General features: G+C 36.6%; 1 protein-coding gene across 1 annotated transcript in view; it reads right to left on the bottom strand.

Moving 5' to 3' along the window:
* LOC132101129 (phosphofurin acidic cluster sorting protein 1-like) overlaps positions 1-20,039 on the bottom strand; it is a 43,906-nt gene extending 23,867 nt beyond the window's left edge. The window contains exon 1 of the mRNA XM_059505848.1: positions 19,626-20,039. Within this exon, the coding sequence (XP_059361831.1) occupies positions 19,626-19,774 (149 nt within the window). The 5' untranslated portion in view covers positions 19,775-20,039. The remainder of the gene's footprint in view (positions 1-19,625) is intronic.
* Between the last annotated feature and the right edge of the window lie 1,460 nt (positions 20,040-21,499).

The raw sequence follows: 21,499 nt of genomic DNA, 5'->3' as shown, positions 1-21,499 counted from the left end.
TCAAAGCCGACAGGAATAATGATTTCCAAACAAAGCCCACATATTTAGACTGAAGGAAAGGTGCGGATCGAGAGACTTGAGGTGAAGGATTGTTTTCACTGGGGCCCGGATGCAACCATCCAATACACTCGAGGATGTGTGCCATATTGACAAAGGAAATGATATTTTGATTCATTATTCATAATGAAACCATATCCTGCCGAGTAGGATTGGGTATGGAGCTCGATACATTTTAGGCACAGACCGAACTGCCTCAAAACCATAGAGTATCGAAAAATGTCTTGTTGTTCGGTACAAGATTTCGATACCTAAAGGGTTAATCTCATCAAAGTCAGTGAGACTATAAGCATTTATGAGCCTAAATCACTGATTGGCTCTGGAGAGGAAAACACATTTGTGACTATTCATTCACACTGTAGCATCATGCCACCATTTATAATACTTATATATGCTTTTACTCAAAACTCACTTTGTATCACCATCGAGTGTTCGTAATAACCTCCGATTGCGATCTAATGACGGTTTTGGTCATATAATGTTGCAGAAATATGTTATTTGTGAGTCTGTAAAAACCTCTGAAACTGAAGAAATAGTTATGAGGCAATGTGTAATGTAATCTTGTTAATAATGGATTTCATAAAAGTAGCATCAGAAAAAAAGTATCGTTCAGGAACCGGTATCGAAGTAAAGGTACTTTTGAACGATACCCAGCTCTACAGTTGAGTGTGTTTAGTGCTTGATCCTTGGCTGTTTCAGGCCTGTCAATGAATCAATAAACATGACATTAAACCTGCCAGTAGGTGGCAGCGAGTCCCTGTGTTAATGAGTGATTCAGTGAATCATTCACTCAAACGATTCCGTCAAAACGGCTGATCCGTTTAGAATCAAAGCAAGTGACAGTCTATGAACGGATCATTGAATCACTGACTCAAATGATTCGTTCAAAAACATATTCATTCAGGAACAAATACTGCAGTGTTGCTCTGAGACGCACAAATGTTATGCTCCGCCTTTGTTTCGAACTATTTTCATTGTCAAAATGGAAAAAATATTAATAAAATTTAGTCTAAAATGTAACTCACTTACTTCTTATTTGTCGAACTGTTGTATAAAATTAATCTCACATTTGCAATCGCGCCCACACGTTGATATTCGGGAAAATTGCACTCTTTCCTTAGATTTATTTTTGCTTTCATAACTTATTTTAATAGGCTTAATCATGCAGTGACCCTTTTGGACTCTGAAGACCTGGTTAGTAAGCAGACTGGCCAAACAAAGAGCTTCAATTTCTGATCCTCCTGATGTCCTGCGTCTCTCCTCGTTGTGTTCTTCAGACACAAGCTCTTTCTCTGACTCACCCAATAAAACCACTGGCCTCAATCCAGATTCTGCACATTCTCACACACACACACACACACACACACTGACACTCCTCTGAAGAACTGCAGCTCAAACCACACTCCTCCAGCTCTTCATCCTGACATGTTTGTGTGTGTGTGTGTGTGTGTGTGTGTGTGTGTGTGTGTGCTCATAGCAAAGGAAAATCACTAATGAGATATCATTTCAATCTCATTTTTTAATATAACATATAATTAGCACATGGAGAGTTTTGCTGTTCTCTGGTGTTAAAATACAGCAGCGATCTCAAAAGTCTCTTCAGAAGAAAACACAAGTGGGCTCGTATTTACTCAAACACTAATGTCTGCGATCAGAAGACCTCTATATGAACTCAAACACTTCTCATCAGATCATCTGAGCTGCTTCAGGTGCTCCAGTACAGCTCCAGTTGCTGACAGATTTGGGTCTATTTTTGTTTCTATCTCTAAGAAACTGCAGAAGAAACATCTGAGATCAAGCTGATGCTCATCTACATGACTGAAGAGAGCTGAGCAACAACATTCTGCTCTGAACAACTCCCCCGTGTTTCTGCTCGCACGGTTTCACAATCACATACCTCACACAGCCACAGAAAAACAAGCACGCACGCACACACACACGCACATGAGCACGCACGCACACACACACACACACGCACATGAGCGTGCACACACACAGGTACGCATGCAACACATACCACAACTCATGCACCAGCTCTCAGTTTCTAATAGTCTCCTCTTGTAAGAGTGTTGCTCTACCATCACTTCAACACTTCCGTTTTAAATTTTGGGGTCAGTAAGATTTTTTGTTTTTTTAAGTTATGACAAGGCATTTGTGTTATAATTTTTTAAAAATGTTTATTCTTTAAAGAAGATATTTCATCATCTGTTTTCAACATTGATAATAATCAGAAATATTTCCTGAGCAGCAAATCAGTACATTAGAATGATTTCTGAAGATCATGTGACACTGAAGACTGGAGTAATGATGCTGAAAATACAGTTGCACATTACAGAAATAAATTACATTTCTTAATATATTCACTATAAATGGTTATTTTGAATTGTAAAAATATTTCATAATTTAACCGTTTTTTTCTGCATTTTTGATCAAATAAATGCAGTCTTTGTGAGCTCACATGAAGGCAAATGATGTTGGAGCTCTGAACTGTGAACATGGAAATGACAAAACTTAAATTTGTGCATTTTTAAAATAGAAAAGTCAATATGAAATCTAAATATTGATTATATATTGCTTTAAAGGATTTACATTTTTTAAACTTTATTCACATTATTTCCTACATTTAGATAGGTGGGCAAATGCATTTTTGTGTCAGTGCATGCATTGTTTTAGTTTGACTGGGGCGGCGTTAGCTTAGCTTAGCACAATGAATGGAATCCTTTGTTGCCAGCTAGCATGGCCTGATCAAAAAATTTTTCAAAACCCACCTAATTACTTCTTGTGGCCTGCGTATTCACAACGAGTACAAATAGCGGTCCAGATTAACACTAGGCGATTTCCTAGGCAGATATTAACTTGGGACTATATTATGGGGAAGCACAGGCGAAGCACTGCTACTTCGGCGCAGAGATATCATGCAACACATGAAATGCCACGAATTACGTCAACATAGCGGCGTGCAACGCGTAAAAAAAAAAACAGAAGAAGAAGAACATACCGGCGTGACCTGCACTGAGTGTCTTCGCTTTTGGATGATTTATTTTGAGAAGTTACAGCAAACATGGTTATTACCTGCATAGCAAAAGGTTGTGAGAACAAGCAAAGGACATACACGAATGTAATGTTTCACAGAATTCCATCTAATGTGGAACTGAGAAATAAATGGCTAGCAGCTCTGGAGATCTGTAGTTCAACGCCTCTCAACAAAATAAAGCAGTATCGTGTTTGCGAAGAACATTTTGCACCAGAGGACTACTTTGAAAAAATTGAATATGGGTCCAGAAAGACGGTACTAAGTCTGAAAGATACGGCCGTCCCATCTATTTTCAAAGCACAGGAAGAACAAAGTGCACATGTAAGTTGTCTTTTATTTCTCTTCCTATATAACCTATATTGCATGTGAAAACATCAACTCTATGTGAATACAGGTATAATATGGGTCGATCTATACATGCGTCATGATTAAAATAATCACTTACTCTGTGGACAGCTGTCCATTTGGTCCATTCGGCGTGGGGCGTTTTTTCCAGTTCACTTTGTCACACCGGAAAAAAAATCGAGTACTGCAGAATGGATCAGCGCCGTGAAATCCTCTGTAGATGTGACACAACTTCGGGCACGCTCATCTTGATCTGACGTGTTGAGCCTGGTCATCAATGGCAAAAACATGTCCCACTCTCTACAGCACAGACACTCTATTTCCGTCGGCATAGATTGGCATATTCCCCCACATTCACACCACCAGTTCATGTTTGCTCTCATCACGAGCGATCGCAACCTCCTCCTCCTGTCATTCTATTTCCAAAGCACGCAGCTCGTCTTCTGTAAACTCTGTTTCAAATAGGTATGGTTCTGGTTCTTGACTGTCTGAGAAGTCACCCTCTTCGTCTCTCTCAAAATCAGCCATGTTCATCGCCATTCGTGTACTGTAAGGAAAATAGCCAGGCAGCTACTATTCACGCCGGTATGTTGACGGAAGTCGTGGGATTTCATGTGTTGCGTGATATCTCTGCGCCGAAGTAGCAGTGCTTCGCCTAAGCAGCAGTGCTTCACCTGTGCTTCCCCATAATATAGTCCCAAGTCAATATCTGCCTAGGAAATCGCCTAGTGTTAATCTGGATCGCTATTTGTACTCGTTGTGAATACGCAGGCCAGAAGAAGTAATTAGGTGGTTTTTTTTTTTTTTGATCACTTTTACTCAGGCCTTGCTAGCTGGCAACAAAGGATTCCATTAATTGTGCTTAGCTAAGCTAACGCCGACCCAGTCAAACTAAAACAATACATGCACTGACAGAAAAATGCATTTGCCCACCTATCTAAATGTAGGAAATAATGTGAATAAGCCCTATTTCAAAAAACGGTGGAGTGTTCCTTTAAGGAGTTCTTTCAAAAATAAAATAAAAACCTTACCGACCCCAAACTTAGGAGATATTATTCACTATTATATTTTACTTTTGCTCCACTTGCTTCATTTAAAATAAAAAAACTAAACTAAATTATTTTCAAATAAAAACTGAAATTGCAAAAATATAGATAATACTAATATAACTGACTGTGGCATATAGTAGCCCTCATTGCAGTGCATTCTTCTGACACATTTCAGAACAACATACACACACCAGCACAAGCTCTTACTGAGAAACACACAAGCTGCACTGATCGCCCGCTCCAGGAGTGAGGTTTATACAGAGACACACTCACGAAATGTGAACAGGTTGACAGAAGATCAGCGGTCCCAGGCCGTCTCCATGATCACACCTGCTCCTGTTTTAGCCAAATCATGTGCAGATGCCAAGATGATCCACACACACACACACACCTCTACACATACACACACAAACACAAACACACACACACCTACACTGATGCAATCACAGGAAAATATGCCAATTAACAGTACTTTTTTTAAATAGTATTTTATACTTTTATTTAAACCCATTTAATTTATATGACACATTAGTATTATTATTATTATTATTATTATTATTATTATTAATAAACATGGTTTGTTCAGTGAAGTACAAAAAAATAAAAAAAATCTGAAAATAAACTGAAAATAAATCTGAAATAAAGTAAAAAAAATTTATATTAAAGGAAAACCCTAAACTTAAAAAACTTGGGAATTTAAAACTGAAATAATAATAAAATTACTAAAACTAAAATAAAAAATAAAGCTGTATAAAAATATTTTTAAAATAAAATTAAAAAAATCATAAAATTGCTAAAACTTTAACTAAAATTAAACTGAATTTTTTTATAAAATAAAAGCAACAACAGTATTCTGAAATTGAAATAAACTGGTAAAAGCTATACAGAAATATAAATAGTAACTGCATAATTTTGTTATTAAACAAATTATACTGAAATATAGAAAACCAAAGTACAAAGCACAAATAATGACTAAAACTTCAATTAAAATACAAAATAAAAGCATGTACTCATATTTAATATGCTGAAACTGAATGTGATAAATGCAGTTTGTTCAGTGACACGAACAAAATCTGCAGTCATACGTGCATAAACAAATCAACGTAAAGAGCCGGAGGAATGGGGACACTGTATACACACACACACACACACACACAAGATATAACAGACTAAAATGGAAGAGGAAAGTAGGTGATCAAACACAAACACACACGAGCACAGCTGACATTCGGCTCGCTGGGTTCCTAATGGACACGGTACAATAGAGCAGCAAAGCTCTGCGCCTCGTCCCGTCTTCAGCATCGCTCGCGGCCAGGACGAGTCTGTTCCTTCACATCCTCAACCGTGATCCGCTCACAAGTCCAACTCATCTGGCCAGAGAGGCTCACAACCCCTGGGCAATGCTCAGATCACACACACACACACACACACACACACTCTCTTCGAATGGGGTTAGTCGTGTCTTTGCCTGATGCACTAAAGTTAAAGTTTGCTTAGTTTTATCCAGGTCCTTCTGTTTGGTGGTTTAGACCACGGCTAGAACATTAAATAATATAACAACATAAACTTGAACAGAACAACATGAACAGAAATTTGTAACTAACTTAATAAAGCAGCTAAAACTGAAATAAAATAAATACAAGCAAATATAAATATTTAGAAATAATAATAAATGTGCTAAGGTTAAAGTTGAATTATTTTTATTCAAATGGTTCTCTCTGTTACATTTGACCAAGGCTAGAATATTATTAAAAATAATTGCATATAAATGATTACATATAAAATTAAAATGGGAAATGTTGCCTTGGCAAATAGCTAAAAAAGAAGTTTAAGTATCAAAACTACTAAAAATAAAACTGAAATAAAAATAAATAAAAGCTGAATGGCAATACTGAAATATAATAAATATAAAATGTCTATAAAAAATACATTTGGCAAGGTTAATGTCTGAGAAAATGAGAAGCAATTAAAGCATACAGACATCAAACACTTCACAAATCCATACTTAGACCGAAATGAATGGCATTTTTGCTATTAATTTAATTAGTTTCAGTAAAAACAAACCTATTGTTTAACAAATTACAGTAACGGGTAAAAGAGCTTGATTGTCCAGATATTTCTATCAAATAAGACAATATATATATAAACACATAAATTACACATAAAAAACAATAATCCAATATAAAAATATTAAAAATGGGAAATATTTAATTGAAGATGGTTCCATTGTTTGTTTCACCCTTTACTATTATTAATCATTTGATGTGTGTAGGCTTGGCGTCTGATTGTAAACCGTCGTTTGCTCGTGCTATGAGCCCTGAACAGTGGTAATCTCCCGAGCGCTTCTGAGGGGTGTGTGCAGGACAGATAAGAGACCAAACGTACGTCATGGAGCTCCCACACACAGCGGGACGTCCCACACACTCAAAACAAGCTGTGATATCCATCAAAGACTCGCTCAGCGCTCACATTAACACTGACTCAAACACACACACAGGGTTCGATCAGAAAGAGTCAGTAAAACAGTGCTGCTATTGATAACCAAAACTATTATGAAATACTGAAATAAAGCTGAAATATATAGAAATGGCAGGCAAAAAAGTATATATAAAATATATATATATATATTTGTAATCATACTAAAATAACAGGGTTGTAAAAACTTTTTTCCACTTAAATGGCAAATAAATCTACCTTTTAAAGGTCCCCTTCTTCGTGATCCCATGTTTTAAACTTTAGTTAGTGTGTAATGTTGTTGTTAGAGTATAAATAATATCTGTAAAATTCTAAAGCTCAAAGTTCAATGCCAAGCGAGATATTTTATTTAACAGAAGTCGCCTACATCGAACGACCCGTTTGGACTACATCCCTCTACTTCCTGCAGTAATGACGTCACTAAAACAGTTTTTTGACTAAGCTCCGCCCACAGGAATACACAAAAAGGGGGCGTGGTCTTGTTGTGCTACCACGGAGAAGAGGAAGAGCTGCGTTTGTGTTTGTCGCCATGTCGTCGAAACGCTGTTATTTTCATCCAGTCATCTTTGTTTGGGCTTCCCAGGGACACTTGGAGATTAATGGTTACAATTTATGTTTAACTCGGTTCCCGAAAATTATAATCCACATGTAAAACTATGTGCAGCACATTTTGCTGAGGACAGCTTACTCAATCTCAATCAGTTTAATGCCGGATTCACACAAAGATTATTCCTGAAAGATGGAGCAGTTCCCTCTTTGTCTGGAGAAGGCGTTGTTTATTGACCACAGCTGGTAAGTGTATTTTATTATTTAAGTTGGTGCGTTTAACAGTTTCTGTAACATATTACACAAAGGGCAACGCTGTTTAGCTTTGTTAACTAGATGTTAGGGCTGTGCAAAAAAACGAATGCGATTTTCATGCACATCTCGTCAGTAAAAACGCTCCTGTGATTATAAGTACATCTCCAGCACATGCTCCTTGCTTCTCAAAACTAGCCCAATCGCGTTTCCAGGAGGGCAGCGTGCGCTCAGCTGCTGTCGAATCACAACACAGGAAGCGCTTGCACAATCACAACTCGTTATGTATTTCTGAAGGAGGGACTTCATAGAACAAGGAAGTCATCAGGCCGTTTTTATGACCGTGAAAACAGCGGTATACAGATACGTGAACTGTGTGAAAAATACTGTGTTTTTTTTTCGCGCGAAACATGAACACTTTATATTGCACACTTTACACACAATCAAAGCTTCAAAAAGGAAGAAAAATGGGACCTTTAATTAATTTAAAATATGTTCACTAAAATAAAATGAAACTTAATCTTTTTTTTTACACTTCTTGGACATGACTAGGCATATTTCATAATTTGTGTATGGTGCGTGAGGTTAAAATCATCAGCGAGTGTATAACAGACCAGAGTTATGTGAATTCAGATGCAGCCATCATTTTATCCATCTGTTACGCAACAAGTTAAACAATGATCACTTTAAAGGGATAAACTGACACCAGCTGACACACACACACACACACTGGCCTCACATTAAAGCGATTAGCTGCTAATGATGTAAAGACGGTTAATCTCGTTTAGAGATGAGATGGAGGAGCAGTGAGGAACGTGTAGAGAGGGAATGTGCATTACTACTGCTGATCTTCCATATTATATTTAATATGTGACAGTTCTTTAATCTATGTGCACAAAGTCTTGGTGTGGTGTTGAACTGCAAAAGCTTTGGTGATATAAACACACAAGTCTTTGTCAGGCCAGTAGAGCACACACAGAGTGAGAGAGAGAGACCCTGCAGTGATGAATGTGGCTCTGCAGAAACAATCACACACACACACACACACACACACACAGAGCTGCTCGACTGCAGCAGCAGAGACACCTGAGAGAAAAAAAATGTGAATGTGACCGACTCTCACACACACACACACACACGCACACACGCACACACGCACGCACGCACATGGCTGGACTGGCCATTGGGCATACCGTGCCGACGTGCTTTTTGGGCCGATATCTCATACTCATACTTTTTTTTTTTTTTTTTTCTTAAACAGCCCATAAAATCTGTACATCGGCACAAGGGCGTAGATTTGGTTTGAACATTGGGGGGGTTGAACGTTGTATGCTGCCCGTTTTTTTTTTTTCAAAAAAATTTTTTTTATGTGTATTGTTATTGGATAATTTATTTCTTCCTATCTATCTATCTATCTATCTATCTATCTATCTATCTATCTATCTATCTATCTATCTATCTGGCAACATGCTTTAACTGATTACAAATTCAACATGTACAAATATGAAAGAGACAACATTTAGACATTTATTTTAAGATTTTTACATTTCACCTTAATGCCTTTTATTTTTTTTTCTAAAGGGAAACACATCTTTAAAACATTAAAGGCATTAATGTATAGCCTAATTTTACAAAGCTGCTGTTTTTCTATACTGTTTCCTATTTTATTTTATTGATTAATCAATGGCATCTTCTTTACCTGATCACCTGCTCCTCCTCTCCCTCTGCTGACTTTTCTACCCTGCAGCTATATTTACATCGAATCTGTTATAAAAACATGTTAAGAGATTATAAACTTCATAACGTTATGAAATTTGTGTATAATCATCATTCATAAAATTCTAACATAGTAGAGATTATCAAAAGAAAGAAATTAGGTATTGAAACCGCTTGTAGGCTGCAGTGTTTCACTGTTTTAATGAGTTAGCCACTTCTGAAAGTGAAAGTGAAAGTGAAGTGACATTCAGCCAAGTATGGTGACCCATACTCAGAATTTGTGCTCTGCATTTAACCCATCCGAAATGCACACACACAGAGCAGTGAACACACACACACACACTGTGAGCACACACCCGGAGCAGTGGGCAGCCATTTATACTGCGGCGCCCGGGGAGCAGTTGGGGGTTCGATGCCTTGCTCAAGGGCACCTAAGTCGTGGTATTGAAGGTGGAGAGAGAACTGTACATTCACTCCCCCCACCCACAATTCCTGCCGGCCCGGGACTCGAACTCACAACCTTTCGATTGGGAGTCCGACTCTCTAACCATTAGGCCACGACTTCTATCGTTCATTCATCCAATTCGTTCAAAAGTCAGATTAATTTAGTAAGAAAAAAAACACCGATGTGAATACTTTTGTCGTTGATAATTATAGACACTATTGAAAAATATACTAGCAAAACAGGCAGCTGCTTTGGTAACTTGTTACACTGATAGTTATAGCTAAATACATATCAATGGATTTGCTAGCTAAAATATATGTGGTGTGTACTAACTATTACACAATATTCTCATACCTCATTCTCAGTACATGCTTTATTTATTTATTTATTTTGCATCCCTCTCTGACCAGCAGTTAAATATAGTCCGCTGTGCAGCGCTTCTCTTCATTTTTGGCGTTAACATTAACCGTGTGCTCTCCCATTCAAACACCACTCGCTTGTTTTGGTGAAAGTGCGACTCATTGGTTGGGCGTTACCAATCGGTTCAATGGAGGGGGAGTATTTTTTGTCTGATTTATTATGACATACTCATATTTGATTAGGAACAAAATTATTTTTACAAAATAAATGAATTCTATTTTTTCATATTATATTTTTCATTTGATCTACTGTGATTTTCATGTTGAAATATTGGGGGGGTTGTAACTGATGGATTTGAATATTGGGGGGGTTACCTCCCCCCCATCCCCCCCATAAACTACGCCCCTGCATCGGCAGCCCATTCGTTTTGTTTTGTTTTGTTTTGCTTAATTGGCGGCGCTGGGTTTGTGCCGGTGTAATGCATTGGTCAAAGTCAGTGTTAGTTTTTTTTTCTGACAGACCGGCCCATGAAACACGTAGATCAGTGGCCCATTGGCTCTTTTCTTGATTGACACTGGGCTGGCCCAATCACAACTTTAAACGAGTGAGCGAGCGGCAGCAGTGTCAGTGTGTATCTGTAAAAAAAGATGGAGAAGAAACGCAAGGAATGTGCAGATAAATAGCGTGAAAAAATAGAACCAGGCTCTTAAAGCAGACACTGTAAACTGTGTCAAAATATATGTTTTCTGACCTTCATCAGCTCCTGTGGCAGATGATGATAGTGAGGACGGAAGATCAGGAGAGAGATGAGAAAGTGTAGAGCCTGCGGTAGGCTAAGCATAACTGCTTTCAAAACACTTAGGCCATGTCATGAGTGTAGATTATTTCCACATCTGCATAGTTGACGATTACCGCAATTCACTAGAAATTTAATAAGAGGCGTTTGTAAACCGTGTTTTCCGCCAAAATAAAAGCTTGATGCAGTTTGCGTCAAAATAAAAGATCATGTGCTTTTCTCTTTCAAGAAATAGAAATTATTACAACTAATTAAGAAAGTTTCCTTTATCTTTTTGTGCATTTGTTTTACAAAATATGGCTATTACTGTCATTGGATTAATATTATAACTATTATTATGTATAGGTGTAATGTAAATAGACACTGTAACTAAAAGAGGTTTGAATATTTCTTTGTTTAATTTGCACACTGAATATGGGTTGGAGCTTTTAATTTTGAACTCTCAAAGTGCACCAGATTAATGAATTTAACATTAAAATGCACAAAATTTTCTCACGGGGCGGCATGCCCCCGAACCCCCCTAGAAGGACCGAGGACACACCACCATAGTTTTAACAAAAATCCTGTAAGAAACACTGGTATTGCTATGCCAGAGCCGCTTATAGCTTGTTTTAGGATTCACCGCAGTGGAGTATAGTTCAACTGTATTAATATATATCAAATTTTGACTTATTTCATCTGTTAACTCTCACAAGTTCCTATACTCACTCATTACATGGCATTAGTGGTTTTAATGAATAGGAGTTGGTATGCATATAATTAAGGGCATGCAAAGATGGGTGGTGTTTATGATCATATAGTGGGCCGGTCTGGGCAAAAATGCACGGGCCGATTTTTTGTCCCAGTCCAGCCCTGCACACGCACACACTCACATGCACACAGAGCTGTTCACATTTTGGTTTCGTCTATACTACTAGGTACTTGTACTATATTGACTGGGTTAAATGGGTTGCATTACTAAAAAGAGAGTAAAGTACAATTTTAATGCCATCAGTTTCCGTCGACTAAGATTAGATGAGAATATTTATGGATAATTCTATCTTAAATAAGACTAAAATGCTCAGACTTTTAGTTGACTGAAACTTGACTAGACTAAAAAGAGTATGAACGTGACTAAAACTAATAAAAAAATTAAGAAAAAAAAAAAAAAAAAAAAAAATCACAGCTTCACACAAAGACTAGACTAAAACAGACACACACACACACACACACACAATCATATGACTTTGATATTCTGCCGTGTTCTAATCTGAGAGATGACATCACTGTCAGGTGATCTGAGTGATGACATCATCATAAAGATGCACATCATAAAAGGATGATGTCATAATCTCAAGCCGTTTCCTGTGACTCACTGATTCCAGAGAGAACTGGATGTCAGGAAATGCAGTAAGAATTATTATTTGTCCATTGTCCAGTTTTATTTGTTTGTTTTAGTATTAAATAATATCTATTGTCTAGACCGAAATGAGATTCTCGCACATTACTGTAATGGGAATTTGGAAAATTCCTAAATGATTATCATGACAAATATTGTTTTGCTTATTTGTAATGCAAATTATTTTTCACTAACTTTTGACAATGTACCAAATACATCAATTCTTTTGTTTGTTTGGAATTTAAATTTAATTTGTTTATTATTTAAAAATAGATGTACTGTTTAGATGGGAATATGAGTTTAACACATTAATGAGAATTTGGAAAATTCTAATATAATATTTATTATTATTATTAGTCAAGATCATGTACTACCAAACCTTATTTTCTTATTGAAAATAGAAATCTTTTGAAAGAAAAAAATTATTTGTTTGTATGGAATGAGATTCATTTGCTTGTTTTAATATTAAAAAGATAATTATGAAGATTATCTTATAAAATAAATATATCGTTTGAAAATATTTGTAAAGATATTTTAGATCCAGTTTTGTTATCGATAACTAAAACTATTTAAAACCTTTTCATACATAAAATAAAATGGATAAATATTTAAAGGTGTTGCCTTTGCAACTAACTTAAATGAGATAAGTTTGATTTAAAATGAAAATAAAAAAGCACATAAATAAAATTCAAATGAAAATAAAAAAATAAATGCTAACCCAAAATATCAATAAATACTATAATATATATATATATATATATATATATATACAGTACAGACCAAAAGTTTGGAAACATTACTATTTTTAATGTTTTTGAAAGAAGTTTCTTCTGCTCATCAAGCCTGCATTTATTTGATCAAAGATACAGAAATAAAATTTAATATTGTGATATATTATTACAATTTAAAATAATTGTTTTTAAATTTATTATACTTTAAATTATCATTTATTTCTGTGATGCAAAGCTGAATTTTTAGGATCATTATCACATGATCCTTTAGAAATCATTCTAATATGATGATTCATTATCAAAGTTGGAAACTTCTGCTGATTAATATTTTTTCAGAACATGTGATACTTTTTTAGGATACTTTGATGAATAAAAAGTAAAAAAAAAAAATAAAAAAAAAAGAAGCTATGTTTTTAAAATATAAATATTTTGTAATAATAATTTACACAACTGGTCAGTAATTTGGGGTCAGTATTTTTTTTTCTTTCTTTTTTTTTATAAAATCAATACTTTTATTCAGCGAGGATGTGTTAAATTGATAAAAAGTGATAGTAAAGAAAATATATTATTAGAATTTTTCTTTTTATTTTGAATAAATGCAGTTCTTTTTAACCTTTTATTCATCAAATATATTAGACAGCAGAACTGTTTCCAACACTCATAATACATCAGAATATTAAAATGATTTCTAAATGATCATGTGATAGACTGATGTTACATGTGACACTGAAGGCTGGAGGAATGATGCTGAAAATTCAGCTTTGCATCACAGGAATAAATTATTTTTTTAAAGTATATTCAAATAGAAAACTATTATTTTAAGTTGTAATAATATTTCACAATATTACTGTTTTTTCTGTATTTTTGATATATATATATATATATAATGACTGATGATTCTGGTTATAATTCTAATTCCAACAAAGTCCTTTTAGACAATCTTTAGATTTTCCAGGATGTGCTCAGATTGATGAACAAACCTGCACAAGTCTGCTAGACCAGACTTACTGTATAGAGCACAGTTTGAAACATTTTAGAAATCAGAAGCATTTGATCCAGAGAGAATGAGTGTGTAATATCATCAGTCATGTGCTGGAGCGGTGTTAGTGGGTCAGTGTGTCTCCGGCCTGATATCACACCAGCATGTGTGTGATTCATTACAGAAACACACTGAACAATCGCCGGAATCACATCAGAGCCTCATCATGCTGCTGGTGATTCAGTACAGCAACCAGTTTCATTTTCAACACTAGATGTTCTTGGAGATTGCAGAAAATGCATGCAACTTTTGTTATCATCATCACAAGCGAATGCAGAAACACACACATACAGAAAGTGAGCGACGCAGTAAAGCCAGCGTTAAGCCTCCATAATAAACTCTGGGAATCTGGCACATCAGTAGTTTTGCAGCTCAGGTGTTGAACATATTTCAGTGTGAAACCATTCTTAGATAAAATGCATTGAATTGCATGTGAAAAAAATTAAAAAAATAAATAATGCATTACAACAACATTAAATACAACCCAATGCAATAAAAGTTTAGTTTGAACTTGAATTGATGACAGAAATATTATGATTCTTATATTATATATATATATATATATATATATGCAATGTTCGGTTGTAAAGGAATTGTTATATTTTAATTTATTGACATTTAAAAATTATTAAACTGTTAAAAGTTTGATTAATTAAATTTATTAGACATGCTTTTTGATGATTCAAATTAAAAATTTTTTTTAGAAAAATTTGAAACTGAAATCTAAGAATATGGGAGTGGGGTATAATTATAAATATCAAATATCAATTACAAATATCACTGTATATAATTACAAATATCACTGAAAAACTTTCAAAAAACGTGGAACAAAAAAGAAAACAGAAATAACAGAGGAAACTAACAGAAATAAAATGTGTTTTATCTGAAGAACTCAAATAAAAATAAATGAAAGCTAAATAGAAATAACAATAATAAAAACACTAATTCAAAACATTACATAAAATTACTAAAATTGAGAATATAAAAATTAAATCTTCAAAATAATACAAAATAAATTAATATTATAAATACTAAAGTATATAAATAATACTAAAATAATTATGGGATGTTGTAGGGCATGATTAAAAGCAAAATAATAAATAAATAAAAAATTTAATCCTTGTATTAAAAGTCTTTTAATAATGTTTTAGTCTAAATGGCAACAACAACAATAAAAATGTAAGTGAGGCCTAAGTTTATCGTTAGAGAATCCAGCAGATCATGACAGAGAAGTGGGCATCAATATCAGTCTGGAGTAAAGAATAAAAGTAGTTTGGGATCATTTGCACAGATAAATTGTTCCATGGAAAGAAACGAAGTTACTTCATTAAGACTTGAAACCACAATCTTCTCTGGTGCTGAATTCAGCCGTAGTATCTAGTTTGTAGACTGATCTCAGACTGGATGGTTTTTCGAGTGCCGGCCTGCCACACACTTCTGTTTCTCTCTCTCAGAATCTTGCGGCAGAAGCAATTACCTTTCCACCCTCAACCTATCATCCCCCCCCACACTCCCTCGCTCCCTAATTCACATCTTCAGCCTCTCCACACCATCCTCGTCTCTCCGTTCGCTGTCTTTCTGTCCTCAGTAATCACATCCTGTGAACAGAGCGTGACTCTAGGAATCAGTGGCAGCGCAAACAAAAGGATGTGACATCGTCAGCCCTCAGACTGCAGAGGGAAACAGATGAACAGGAAACAAACGGCATCTGTAATACTGAACACATGCCACAGCCTCAAACTAATGCAAATGATTCAGAATTAAAAGAACAGCTCACTCCAAAAAAAGATGATGATTATCTAAAGTTTAGTCCTGTCAAACGATTAATCGCGAATAATCCAAAATAAAACTTTTCATTTACACAATATATGCATGTATACGGTGTATATTTAGTATGCATTTATAAATACAAACACATGCAATGTCCACGTTCCTGTCCAGAATCCAGAAACGCATGTGTCAACAAGATGCAAATTTTAGGTATCGATGACGTCAATGTTTTGTGGTTAATCGACGTGATCTTCAAAAACCAAGCTCCTGAACTGCTAGCTCACATCCCATTATTAAAGGTTTCATTGGGAAGTGTGCAGCAGAAGTGTGGCATACTGAGGCCGACTGCAGCGTGTTGTTGTTCGTGTTGAATGAGGTGTCAGTCTGCTTTCCTGCTGGATTTTGGCACTGATCAATGATTCAGCTGCCAAAAGACGCTGAGGGGGATTTGCAAGGAGGGATTTTATCTTAACAAATATCAGACAGATGACAGACCTGCGACAACAAAGACGTCGACACGCAGATACTAATGATGGCACACATGCTACAGTCACTCACAGGGCTGTGAATGGAGAAGTGTTCTTAAAGGGATCGTGCACCCCAAAAAGAAAATTGCCATCATTTACTTACCAGCATGTGGTTCTAAACCAATCGTTGGCATTCCCATTCTCATAGAATTGTTGGCATTCCCATTCTCATAGAATTGTTGGCATTCCCATTCTCATAGAATTGTTGGCATTCCCATTCTCATAGAATTAGTACAATTAGCAAGTTTATAGTTGTAGTTTTCATTTTTGGTGTAATCAGGACTTTAATCTCATGGATTACTGAGCTGAATCTGTCTAATGACTAAATCAGTCAGAACAGCATTTGCAGACCGCTGGTGTCAATGTTTGTCATGATCTACTTAGGTTTATGATGCTTTTAGCCCAGAGCGATTGTTGATTTATTCATTGAAATCTTAGTCATTTAGTTTCATTACGTCCAATTTGAATGGGGGTGTGTAACTGAGCTGTTAATGCTTAATCAACGTTAATCAACTCTCATTCCTACTGCCTGTTGTTCCCTCTTTCCACTGAGATGCACACATTTACACACTCACAAACCCACAACACGGTCAGAAATCAGACACGCGCCACATGGGTGCCCTTTGCCGCCCACTGTGCCATCTTTAGCTCTAATTAAGTATCCGGGGTGAGTTACAGGGCTATTGTCCACCTGATTTAAACATAATACAAGATCACATTAATATTTAATAGCAGTCCCGAGCAAGATGATAGTAGAGGTAAGGAGAGCGCTATGCTCTTTCCCTAATGTATTACATTTTGAATACAGCCATCAGCTCTGGCCAAACGCGAAACATCAACAAGCCGATCGATATTTTGGTTTATTTTTAGAGTTTCCTTTCAATACCAGCAGTGTGATGCCATGCAAAACACAACCACATGCTGTGCAACCCAGATCTATCCCAATTGCTCCATCAATACATATTTAATACAAATAAGCCAATTAGCTTCAATGGACAGCCATTTCACGTGTCTGTGATGTCTGAACCCGTAGCCGATATTAACTGTGTTCCTGTGTCTCAGTGGTAGAACATTTAGCAGTGCAAAGGGTTGTGGGTTCAATTCCCAGGGAACACGCATACTGATAAAAATAATGTATAGCCTGAATGCACTGTAACTCAATTTGGATAAAAGCGTCTGCTAAATGCATAAATGTAAATGTAACTCCAGGCGAAAACAACAGGCAGCAGGGAGTACTGGCTTCCAAGAGGAATGATTGTTTTGAACACTGACCCGTGAATCTTCACCTGATCACAAATGCAGGGTAATGCAACGCTGGTGCCAGGCTGGAATACAAAGCCTGAAACGCTAGTTACCATGGCAGCATCCCAAACCAATTCCATACTGTTTCCAATTTAGAACAGAATGCATGAATCTCCACACATTCTAAACCGGCACATCTAGAACTACCACACGACTGCAACATATTCCAGACCACCAGGTTGGAATGCAAAGCATGAAGCTCTTCAGTTACCATGCAGCATCCCAAGCCAATATATACAAGACTGTTCTCAGTAATACAACATATGAATCCCTATGCATATTAGGATCTATTATGCCAATATATTCCAAACAATTCAGCAATCCAACTATTTACTCTCAACAATCCCAACAATGCTGGTTCTCAGTTGTCTAACATTGGGTCTACCAATACATGGCATAATTTTGGGAGTAGTAATAACAATAACACTAATAATACAATAAAACATGATAAATAAATACATGTATCAGTATGGGTCATGATAATATCAATCAATCGCTATCCTTTACTCAAATATATTCCAGAATGTCAAGTTGGAATACAACACATCAAACTCCACAATCACCCAATTCCATACCAATCCCTATATAGAATACATTGCATTGATTGTTACAAGTGCTAAACCAGCATTTCTAGGATATATTATTATTACACCAATATATTCCCAACAATCTAGCATTACAAATATTTCTGACTATTCCTAACATGGAATGTAATGCATGAATAAGATAAACTAGGATTAAATTTACTAAATGGGCAGAGATATTTTTCCTGATATTTAGGCTACATCAATCAATATCCGTTCTTGGTTTTGTCAATATCAGGTCTACTGATGATATGTGGGTAATAATACTACTTGTAGAAGTAATAATAATTTCTGCAAAACTACATGTCATAAATTACAATATCAGTATACTCCAATGTATAGAATAATCGGGATACGCCATATTTTAATATACACCAATGTTTTCCAGAACAGCAGATGAGAATACAAACATGAAGCTCTACAGTTAATGCATCGGCCTGCATCCCAAAGCAATTCCAAACCATTCCCAACTTAGAATAAGCATGAAACCCTAACATACCAAACCAGTATTTCAGCATTCCAAACATTTATTTTAGAAAATTCACGAGATTAAATAGAATGCACGAATAAGATTAACCATGATTATTACCCATTAAGGGGAAAAATTGGTTCTTAGTTCGTCAATATTGGGAATACCGATAAGAGCATAATATCGGGGAAAATAATAGTGCTGATAATAATAACAACAACAATAATTTTCTTTAGAAATTATTGTTATTACTACTACTGCTAATAATAATAATAATGATATATATTAACACAGGTCATTAAAAAAGCAATATCGGTAATGTTAAATATCCATTAGACCATTACAGCAGGTTGCAACACAAAGCATGCAACTCTACAGTTCACGTAACAGCATTCCAGACACATGTCCCAGACCATTGACAGACTGGAATATAATACACGAAGCCCTACATGTCTGAACAGTTCACCTCCTGCTCTCTTTGTTAAGCATAAGTTGTTCTGGTTGTCTTTTACCGCACTGTCGCGTTCAGATTCAACCACCGATCATTCTTCATTTCGCCTTCGCTGCAAACCGCGACACATATCGTGGCGAAATGTGTCAAGGATAATGTTATTATTTAATTACATCTAGCTGTATCCACTATCTTGTTCAGTCAATGCATTGTCCTTTATGTGTATAAATGTCAAGGAAACATCGAGAATTATTCGGCGGTGCACCGCTGCTTCCCTCCCCGGCGGACAGGCGCCTTACCTCGGCACGCAGCTCGGGGACGACCGGTCCACTTCCCAGGTGGCGTACAGGTTCATGTGCACCGGCCGATTGGAGGTGATCGCCACCGGTTTGGAGGGCTGCGGAGACGGTACGCCTCCAGTCTTCGGGAGCCCTCCCCGATCCGACATACTGGAGGAACCTTATGTTTGGAAACAATGAAGAAAAACCGAATAAAACGGTTTGTCGGAGCACCGATCCTCTACTGCAGCACAATCATCCGTCCACGAGACTGAGGCTCGGTTCTGCTGATCGCGACAGTCGCACCCGCAGTTCACCGTCAAACTCTTAAGTTGCGCTACTTGTTTACCGTTGCAGGAAGCGGAAATTTCTGTTTTGCTCGCAGAGGAGCGCTACAGAAGAAGAGCAACGCCTCTTGTGAAAGACGAGCCCTCAAAACCAGCCCTTGAGAGAGAGAGAGAGAGAGAGAGAGAGAGAGAGAGAGATATAGAGAGAGAGAGAGAAAGAGAGAGAGAGGGAGAGAGAGGAGGTTGATATAGGGACATATCTGTTTGTTTGTTTTTGATTGATTTGTATTATTATTATTAAAAAAAAAGTTTTATATTATTTATATTGCATTATAAGTATTAATATTATACAAACCCGATTCCAAAAAAGTTGGGACACTATACAAATTGTGAGTAAAAAAAGGAATGGAATAATTTAGTAATCTCATAAACGTATATTTTATTCATAATAGAATATAGAAGATAACATATAAAATGTTGAAAGTGAGACATTTTGAAATGCCATGTCAAATGTTGGCTCATTTTGGATTTCATAAGAGCTACACATTCCAAAAATGTTGGGACAGGTAGCAATAAGAGGGTGGAAAAGTTAAATGTACAAGAAACAGCTGGAGGACCAATTTGCAACTTATTAGGTCAATTGGGAACATGATTGGGTTTAAAAGAGCCTCTCAGAGTGACAGTGTCTCCAATGCTGCGGCGAAAAATAGTGGAGCAATATCAGAAAGGAGTTTCTCAGAGAAAACTTGCAAAGAGTTTGAAGTTATCATCATCTACAGTGCATAATATCATCCAAAGATTCAGAGAATCTGGAACAATCTCTGTGCGTAAGGGTCATGGCCGGAAAACCATACTGGATGCCCGTGATCTTCGGCCCTTAGACGGCACTGCATCACATACAGGAATGCTACTGTAATGCTCATTTAAAATGGGAGTTTTCATTTATAGGGTGTTGATGGAGCAAGTGGATAAGACACATGCCTTTGGTGTGAGAGACCCGGGTTCGAATCCACTGTGAGACACCAGTGTGTCCCTGAGCAAGACACTTAACCCCTAGTTGCTCCAGAGGTGTGTGACCTCTGACATATATAGCAATTGTAAGTCGCTTTGGATAAAAGTGTCAGCTAAATTAATAATGTAATGTAAAATGGACAGTGGAAAACTGTTCTGTGGTCAGACGAATCAAAATTTAAAGTTCTTTTTGGAAAACTGGGACACCATGTCATCTGGACTAAAGAGGACAAGGACAACCCAAGTTGTTATCAGCGCTCAGTTCAGAAACCTGCATCTCTGATGGTATGGGGTTGCATGAGTGTGTGTGGCATGGGCAGCTTACACATCTGGAAAGGCACCATCAATGCTGAAAGGTATATCCAAGTTCTAGAACAACATATGCTCCCATCCAGACGTCGTCTCTTTCAGGGAAGACCTTGCATTTTCCAACATGACAATGCCAGATCACATACTGCATCAATTACAACATCATGGCTGAGTAGAAGAAGGATCCGGGTACTGAAATGGCCTGCAGTCCAGATCTTTCACCCATAGAAAACATTTGGTGCATCATAAAGAGGAAGATGTGACAAAGAAGACCTAAGACAGCTGAGC

Source organism: Carassius carassius, chromosome 2, assembly GCF_963082965.1.
Source record: "Carassius carassius chromosome 2, fCarCar2.1, whole genome shotgun sequence".
Lineage (NCBI taxonomy): Eukaryota > Metazoa > Chordata > Actinopteri > Cypriniformes > Cyprinidae > Carassius > Carassius carassius.
Note: the sequence above shows the minus strand (reverse complement) of the source record. Positions and strands in the feature narration are given on the sequence as shown.